Source organism: Limulus polyphemus, unplaced genomic scaffold, assembly GCF_000517525.1.
Source record: "Limulus polyphemus unplaced genomic scaffold, Limulus_polyphemus-2.1.2 Scaffold3288, whole genome shotgun sequence".
NCBI classification, from domain to species: domain Eukaryota; kingdom Metazoa; phylum Arthropoda; class Merostomata; order Xiphosura; family Limulidae; genus Limulus; species Limulus polyphemus.
This window is the reverse complement of record NW_013668898.1, coordinates 29313-38783: the sequence shown is the minus strand read 5'-3', so window position 1 is coordinate 38783 and position 9471 is coordinate 29313. Positions and strand designations below refer to the sequence as shown.

Sequence of the window (9471 nt, the reverse complement as noted above, 5' to 3'; positions counted from 1 at the left end):
GTGTTTGTTAATCCATTGTTTCACTCCTACTTGTAATATTAACAAACACTTCTAGATGGCTGAATGTTAAGATTCCATTGTTTCACTCCTACTAGTAATATTAACAAACACTTCTGATGGCTGAATGTTAAGATTCCGTTGTTTCACTCCTACTTGTAATATTCAGCCATCTAGAAGTGTTTGTTAATATTACAAGTAGGAGTGAAAGAATGGAGTATTTTTTCTTGTAGGCTGACTGGCTTTACAGAAAGACAAAGCACACAACTTACATCACACATGGATGGTCGCATTACTAATGAGAGGAAGTTTTTATGTAACTTTCATACAACTTTTTCGTGAAAGTTCAGTAATCTTCATCTGGTGTGTAAACTATCAATGATTAGAAATTAAAATTAGACAAAACATGAGTTACAAAGTAGCCGGCATTTGGATTATAACCAACTTGTCGGTATAAAAGTATTTATTACTAATTCCACTTCTTTATGATTGAAATAATCTTAAAGAAAACCCATTTAAAGTGTACGTCATACGGCTGTGAAAAGTTAGTCTGTTCTACAGCAAACATCATGCTTACTGTGTTCTTTCTGAAGTCCAGAAAGTTTCAATTTGTTTGCTTCATGCTGAGCCTTTTTCTTTAGTCGACAGACCCTGAAAACAAAAACAGATTTACTACATGTAACGTGATAATAAAACAACACAAAGTACTCAAAGATAGTCGACAGACCCTGTTTTTGTTTTCAGGGCCTGTCGACTATCTTTGACCACTTTGTGTTGTTATATTATCACGTTACATGTAGTAAATCTGTTTTTGTTTTCAGGGTCTGTCAACTATCTTTGAGTACTTTGTATTGTTTTATTATCACGTTACATGTAGTAAATCTGTTTTTGTTTTCAGATTTACTACATGTAACGTGATAATATAACAACACAAAGTGGTCAAAGATAGTCGACAGGCCCTGAAAACAAAAACAGATTTACTACATGTAACGTGATAATATAACAACACAAAGTACTCAAAGATAGTTGACAGACCCTGAAAACAAAAACTAACTTACTAAATGTAGAAAGATAACACACAAACATGAAGTAAAGAATCTGAAAACAAAAACTAACTTACTAAATGTACAAAGATAACACACAAACATGAAGTAAAGAAAGACAGTCGATAGAATCTGAAAACAAAAACTGACTTACTAAATGTACAAAGATAACACACAAACATGAAGAAAAGAAAGAGAATAACATTTCATACAGGTTAATAATGAAGTATGTTTTATACAGTGTTTTATAATTAGTACTAAATATCCTAAGAACAATATTGCTATATAATGTTGGTTGCTTATAACTTGTACCAAAAGAAAAGTATTTAACATTTTTAGAGTTTCATCACTATATGCTTTTTATTACCAAGTGGCTTCTAACAGAACTTGAAATTATAAACATATGACGCACGCTTGTTTAGCGACTCAAGGTGTCTGAAAATTCAGCTGTAAAAGGATGCAAGTACACATTTACCCTAATTGTATGTACACAATATAAATTCATGATTGAGTCATTAAAAACCTTATTCATGCTCATTCCTCAGAGGGAAATGTTTTTAAAGACAAAATTCTAGAATAATGTCTTACACACTGGTTCATAGCTCTAGAATAGTAGAGAAAAAAACCATCTGTGCAATGGGAAAAGGAGAGGTGAGCAAGAATGTGGCGTCCTATTCTATAACATTGAGCAGGATGGGAGACAGCTGAGCTCGACTGAGAGATGAGATATAAATAAAAAAAATACTTAAGACTGATGACATGTTGAAGTGGAGCAAGAATAGATATTGCAGTCTCGAAAGGGAAGCCCGCCTGGGTTGTATCTGAAAGCAGAATCGGGATGTGATAGTGTAACAAATGATGAGATGTTGCAAGCAGTGACCAGTCATCCGTGAAATGGTGTGTGCACAGTATGATGGAATGATGGGGATAAGAAAAAAACTTATATGATACGGGAGAACCCATGTGAGTACAAAAGGAAAAACCTGGAACTGCAGTACTTTGCCCTTGTGCACCACAAACACAGAGAGTGGTGGGACTCCACCAATAAGGCAAAATGCAGATAGGAGTCGACTACAACCAAGTTGGACACCTGCAGTCCCAGTAAAAAAAATCAACACAGATTGAGAAATGAGTACCTTGTGAACCTTGGAGAATCTAGGCATTGATACAGACAAGGAAGATCTATGACTGGACACCAATCTCCTGTCTGCATAGGCCCAACAACTGACAGGAATAAAAACTCTGAATATGACTGGACACCAATCTCCTGTCTGCATAGGCCCAACAACTCACAGGAATAAAAACTCTGAAGAAGTAGCCCGACTCTCTCACTACCTCGAGACCAACCAGACTCAACCCTAGAACTAAGTTCCAAATCCCAACAACTGACAGGAATAAAAACTTTGAAGAAGTAGCCCGACTCTCTCACTACCTCGAGACCAACCAGACTCAACCCTAGAACTAAGTTCCAAATCCCAACAACTGACAGGAATAAAAACTCTGAAGAACTAGCCCGACACTCTCACTACCTCGAGATCAACCAGACTCAACCCTAGAACTAAGTTCCAAATCCCAACAACTGACAGGAATAAAAACTCTGAAGAACTAGCCCGACACTCTCACTACCTTGAGATCAACCAGACTCAACCCTAGAACTAAGTTCTAAATCACAATGAACTGCAGGAGATGAAAACCCTACAGGTTGGGTAGATAAAAGTGGGGAAGATGTGAACTGAATGACCAATTGTGGCCTAAGGACCGACAGAGTACTTGGACCAATGGATAAGGTTACCACACGTCCATAAGTTCTTGGAATTGAGCCCCCACATCCTCTGAAGGTATACAATAATCACCAATGCTGCTGGTGCTCAGACTAAGCAGTGGTAAACCTATTCTGAGTACTAATATACCAAGGGGCTCATGTCGGGGGTCGGGACTCACGATTAAGGGCGAAACTATGACCCCCCTATAGGAGCCAATGAAATTTGTAAAATAAGTAAATGAAATAAGTAAAAACAATATCAAACTACACAAGGTTCAGAGAATATAAAACATCATAACACCTTGCTCTTTTAGCACCAACATCACCTAGCAATGCCACGTTACCTTGGTGAAACGTTCAAGTGTTTCCGACTAAATTAAAACCTTTTACGAATGTTACTTCGACTTGGCTTACGTAACTTTATTTTGATGAGTTTACTCAACTACTGATAATATCAGTTACGTTAGGGTTAGTGAAGTTACTGGAATATTAAGTTATGGAAAGAGTTTAATTTTGTGGAAGACTGCGTCTTGTTGTTATAAACAAATCTCAACGTATAGTTGAAACATCCAATTATCGCACGTTGTAATTAGACTTCCAAGTATCATTAGTCAATAAAACAAAATGTGAAATGATATACAGGTCAACTGGTCGGTTATTTTAAAATAACTTTTTCCTCACCTAGAAGCTAACTTGTTCTTTTCTTTGCGAGATTTTGGTTTTGCGTGTGCTTCTGGTGACAGGTCCTTTATTTCTTCATTCAACTGCTTTAGCTGTAGCCCAATGTTATAAAGCTTTTGAGGGTTCGGAGTTAAATCATTTCCATCACCTCTTCTTGCTTTCCCCGAATGCCTAATTCCAGTCAAGGAACTGTCCTTTGTAAAAACAGGATCAGTTATATCGTTCAGGACGTGTGGATCGTCTTGAAAGTTACTCGGGTAACTTGAACGTTTGTTTACTCCTTTCGACTGAGAATTGTACTGCCAAAAATAACATCTTAACTTCTTTCTCTTTCCATGCTGAATCATTTTGTGTTCAACATCTGCATCTATTAACTTCTCTCTCTTTTCACTGGTTTCAAAAAAATCTAGAGTGAGAAGAACAGGAAATATTAATTGGTATTTACTTCAGACTTCTAAATGCAAAAAGATGTAGTTAAATGTAATTAAAACACGTGTTTATACATTTACCAGCAAAGGAAGATCAAACCAACTGGGGAGAGCCAACCAGATTTACGTGTCGTTGTCTGTAAGTAAGACTTTTATATACTGAAAAATATCTTAATTTCAGAAGACAGTAATTTGATCAAAAAGGTTGATTGGTTTATGTGTTCACTATCCGAGGATCAGTCGTGTGGAACTTGTTGAAAACGGGTGGAAATTATTATACAAAATTGACCCAGACTGCAAAAATGTTTATGTTTAGAGGAAGTTAGCTTAATTAAAGTAGGAGAGACCACTGTGTATGTTTAGAGGAAGTTAGCTTAATTAAAGTAGAAGAGACCACTGTGTATGTTTAGAGGAAGTTAGCTTAATTAAAGTAGAAGAGACCACTGTGTATGTTTAGAGGAAGTTAGCTTAATTAAAGTAGGAGAGACCACTGTGTATGTTTAGAGGAAGTTAGCTTAATTAAAGTAGAAGAGACCACTGTGTATGTTTAGAGGAAGTTAGCTTAATTAAAGTAGGATAGACCACTGTGTATGTTTAGAGGAAGTTAGCTTAATTAAAGTAGAACAGACCACTGTGTATGTTTAGAGGAAGTTAGCTTAATTAAAGTAGAAGAGACCACTGTGTATGTTTAGAGGAAGTTAGCTTAATCAAAGTAGGAGAGACCACTGTGTATGTTTAGAGGAAGTTAGCTTAATTAAAGTAGAAGAGACCACTGTGTATGTTTAGAGGAAGTTAGCTTAATTAAAGTAGGAGAGACCACTGCCTTTCAGAAACATCCGCATCGAATTGAAAATATTTCAAAGTTATGGGATTACTGGTGAGAGAGAGAGAGAGAGAGATAGAAAGAAGAAGAAAGAGACCTATAAATTTGAGGAAAGGGGGTTGTAAGAGAATCACCTTCTCAACTGGAACTAGGGGGGGGGGGTGGAAAGCTCCTAAGGTTTCAGCATTTTAAATCATAAAAATTGCTTCTCAGGTAAGACATTTTCATTGCAAAATCAATAATTTGTTACTATCATAACACCCTTTAATATAAAAATATTTTTTACGTTTATTATTGTCTTTTTTTCAATAAAATAAAGTTATTTTAACACCAAAAGAAAACAAACTTGGTTATGTTTCACCTTCTAGTATGGTAAGCATTGTGACTAAATTTATGGGAACAGTATCATTATTATCTGCACACCATCATAGAAACTGTTAAAAAAAATGGGCAGTCATCTTGTGAAAGTCTTTAGATTCAAAATAATACTAAAACCTTAATGCATCTTATCATATAAATAACTAAGTAAAGAAGTTCAAAAAAAAAAAACACCAAAGTGCTGATCCAAATATTTTATTAACCTACTGACAATATGCTACTTAATTTGACCATACATCAGGTAATTAATATTTATTATCATATTTTACATATAATTTTATTTCTAACTTTCTAGTACACAGTTTTATTAGTAGCATACGGTCTACTTACCATTCATTTCACCATCTGAATGATGTTCATCAACTGATATAACTGATGTGTTGCTTGAGTCGCACGTCTTCAAGTTGGTGACAGCAAAATTCTGCTGGCTTTGAAGGGTAGATTCACAAATGTTAGTAGATTGGAAGATCTGAGAGAAGCATTTATCCGAAGTTTTACATTTTACTTCAACAGACTTGGGCAAATATAAACTTCCAATATTAGAACATCCTTTTCCATATTCAAGAGGCTTCGAAGGAATGGGACTAAATAGCCTCTTTGATTGAGTGCACTTAATAGAACTGACCGGATGAACGTTTGCAGGTTTGGTGTCGTATTTAACGAAGCCACTGCACTGAAAATCTTTTGTTTGTTTTGCTGGAAACATATTGTCTGATGAAGAGTTACTTTTCAGCAAAGCTTGTTCTTCAGGTAAATTAGACCATTGCTCAAATTCCAGTACATCAAATAGACACTCGTCTTTGGAATTGAGTTCGGCTAAAGTTGGCCCTTGGATAAGGTCGTCTTTTTCCACTTGAAACACATCATCCATTTTAAAACTTTCTGGGTCATCAGAAACAACCCACGGAGACAATAAACTCTGGGATTCGAAGTCCATTTCTTCGTGAACTCCAAACCCAACAGGATCTTGAAGATTTGTGCTCACGTTAAGTTCATCTTCTATGTTTACTCCCCACAAACCAGGAATCTTTAGGAAATTTGTTTCATTATTTCTGCTGCCCAGCTCAAGAGCATTACTTGTGAAAACATTATAGCCATCTCCCTTAAAAGCTTGATTTGACTGGAATGTTTCTTCGTTCTTTTCCTGGCTTAGGGATGTCTCTTTTGTTAGCTTCTCAAAGCAATTCATTTATGAGTTGAAACTTAGTTAATAACACAGTAATCAGTTTCTTTGTGATGTATAGCTCTGTAAGGAAAAGTGCAAAAAAAAAAAAATTATAATTATAACTTGCATTATAAACCTTCCAAAAATTAACATGGATCCAACCACTTTTCTCAGCTATTTATTTACCAAATTATTTGTAGGTTCATGACTTTTTTGGTTAATGGAACCATAACAGCTTACGAGTCACACAAAAATACCACTAATATTCCAGTTAACTTCGGTACTTACTGTCAGGGTTCCATAGGTATTCTATGTTACAATTTCACCTAATATTTTATCAGTTCTTTACAGCGAGTGTTTTAACATCGGTTTACTCGAGATGATTTAATACATTGACCCTCCCTGATTAAAAAAGTAAGGGCACAACAATTAATATTCCCCTGCCATCCCTCCCATCAATACAAATCACTGGAAGGTTAGTCCGTATATTAGCATTACAGCACAATGCTAAGACACAAATTACATTTCTCACGCTTAGTTAAGGGCTAAGTTTTTCACTAAGAATATTAAATTTCATTAAACTATAAATAGTAGGGTTTATTTCTAATTTTCTTTACCAGTTATAGTTGTAAAAACCTATACCAAAATAAAAGAAATAAAAATTATTCTACTTAAAAAATCTTTCTGGGATACTTTGTAATCAATCAATCAATAAATAAAAGTTGTATATTAGTAACAGAATAATTTACAAGGCACACACACACACGGACAAAAAAAAGAATTAACTAAAACAGCCTTCTTACCAAGGTCTTACTAGTAATTAAAGTATTTTGTACAGAAACTACAAAAGAATAAAATAATAATATTTATGGACAACAAGAGACCTATTGGTTTATCTAAGCTGTCCCATCCACTATAAACTATTATAACAAACTCAAAGCCAATGCTCAACTATTTATCAAGCCTTCCCTTGCATCCTGCTTCCACCATATCTGAACGTAACTACCCTATCATAAAAATACCCTTATCTCAGTGGAATACGAGTCCTAACATGCCAAGTTTTATTTCTGTGTTCTCAAGTTCATCATTAAGTGTGAAAAAGAAGATGATGCATCAACATTACCAATTCACTTAACAATCTTAAACACCTCAATCAGATCACCGCTAACTCTTTTTATTTTCAAGAGAAAATTATTTCAGAGATCTTTTTTCCATCCCAGGTATCATCCAAAAGGTCCTTCTCTGAACCCTTTCCAACAATTTAATGTCCTTTCTAAGGTACAGCATCCAAGAATGAACACATTACTTCCAATGTGGCCTAATTCAGTGACCAATATAATTAAATTATAACCTCTTTAGAAGTGTAATTAATATTTCTGTAGATACAACCTAAAATCTTATTTGCTTTACCTCTAGCTGTAGAGCAATATTTGGATGGCTTCAGAAACTGATAAGCCAATACACCCAGATTAGACTTATCTTACCATAACGGACATATCGCGTATATCAGTATCTATGTATGCAACAAAAACGTCTTTGCCATCTATTGAATGGCACCACAAACAATAATCCACAAAAAATCTCACACTTCGGGTATTCAAGATTCAGACAATTATAAAAATAACTGTGGTATGTGCAACAACCATTTCTTTTATAATATAACACAATTTTAAATAGAAGTACTCTCCTCACAACAATAACACAACTTTCACTAGGACTGTATGTGAAGGTTTCATTATCTTTATTGATGTAATATATAAATGTAGTACTGAGAAACTGAAGTTCTTAAAAAAAAAAAAAACACTATTATTCTTTCAATAAACAGTGCCACTTTTAATATATAAAAACATTACCATTTATATCAGTAAAATTTGTGGAAATTCTTATCTCTGTACATTCAATCATTTTGATGCAATGAGTTGTGTATGACGAAAGAGAACAATCCGAACACTTTTCCCCGAGCAGTACTTCTTAGAAAAAAAAAAATCTTTTCTAAGAAAATGTTCACTTTTTTCTACATTTTTATTTCAATGAGGTATAAATACTACGATTAGTAATTAAAATTATGGTATCCCACATATATTATCTTGAATTTATCATAATTAAAACCCATCTGCCATTTATTCGTCCAACTCACTACATCAGGGATTCCCAACCTTTTAATTCCTCTGTACCCCTTGGGCATTCTCTCCCAAAGCACTAATGGAAAGAGGAGAGCTTGCCCAGTTGGCTGATCCCTAGTTTATCAGCTGATTTGTAACGAGGGTGTTCTATATTGCTCATGTTCTACATTACTTATTGAAAACACGAGTTATAATGTAGCACAGCAATAACATCACAACTTTTTGTCTGAAGAGCGTATATTTATGTGAGCCACTTTATCTGACTGTAGATTAAAACACCATGTAAAGTGTAAACCATGGTTATACACTCAGACCCCTATGTACCCCCCTGAGAAGTGCAAATGTACCCCAGGTTGGGAATGTCTGCACTACATGATCTAACACACACACACACAAGGGGAATAGTTACCAGCCCTTATCCTTGGTCATTTAAAGTTGCTGAACTCAGTAAAATAGAATTTCGGACCATAAAAGTTGTCACTGGCATTAACGAAACAAACCAAACCATAAAGTGATGTTTGGAAAGTTTGAAGCCATGGAAAGGATCCATGCAAAATTCACAGGTAAATATGAAATATTTGGTAATGATTGGGAACAATAAGGTAATGATATAAATTATTATCTGTAGAACTTGTAGTAAATATGTCACAAAATTAACATTTACTCTCTAATGATGACAACAACAATAATTTAAACACTCCTGAAGTCACAGAGTAAGCCAATATTCAGGTTGTACCAATGCAGAAACATTCATTAACAGCTACCATAAATGTTTGCTTATTTATTAGAAACGTCAATGTTTTATGATCAGTCTGACTGTAGCTTTTATAATTAAATTTTCCTGCCAAAGAAACACTGTTAAACCTACTACAAACAGAGCTGACCAGTTAGCTCAAGTAACTGATTAGTGTCCCATAAAATAGGGTAATACATCTCTAGTGTGTTACAAATCCTGTACTTCAGACAATCTACATCATGTATTTTATATGGTAATACATCTCTAGTGTGTTACAAATCCTGTACTTCAGACAATCTACATCATGTATTTTATATGGTAATACATCTCTAGTG

At 34.7% G+C, this 9471-nt stretch overlaps 1 protein-coding gene and 1 long non-coding RNA gene across 2 annotated transcripts in view; one reads left to right on the top strand and one right to left on the bottom strand.

Moving 5' to 3' along the window:
• LOC106469074 overlaps nt 1-9471 on the bottom strand; it is a 14196-nt gene that overhangs the window by 2736 nt on the left and 1989 nt on the right. The window contains exons 2-4 of the mRNA XM_022397480.1: nt 5443-6358; nt 3484-3889; nt 575-648 (exon numbers count right to left, since the gene is read on the bottom strand). Of these exons, the coding sequence (XP_022253188.1) occupies nt 575-648; nt 3484-3889; nt 5443-6301 (1339 nt within the window). The 5' untranslated portion in view covers nt 6302-6358. The remainder of the gene's footprint in view (nt 1-574; nt 649-3483; nt 3890-5442; nt 6359-9471) is intronic.
• Nucleotides 4205-9471, top strand: part of LOC111088193 — a 19477-nt gene continuing 14210 nt past the window's right edge. The window contains exon 1 of the long non-coding RNA XR_002612786.1: nt 4205-4215. This is a non-coding gene — a long non-coding RNA (uncharacterized LOC111088193). The remainder of the gene's footprint in view (nt 4216-9471) is intronic.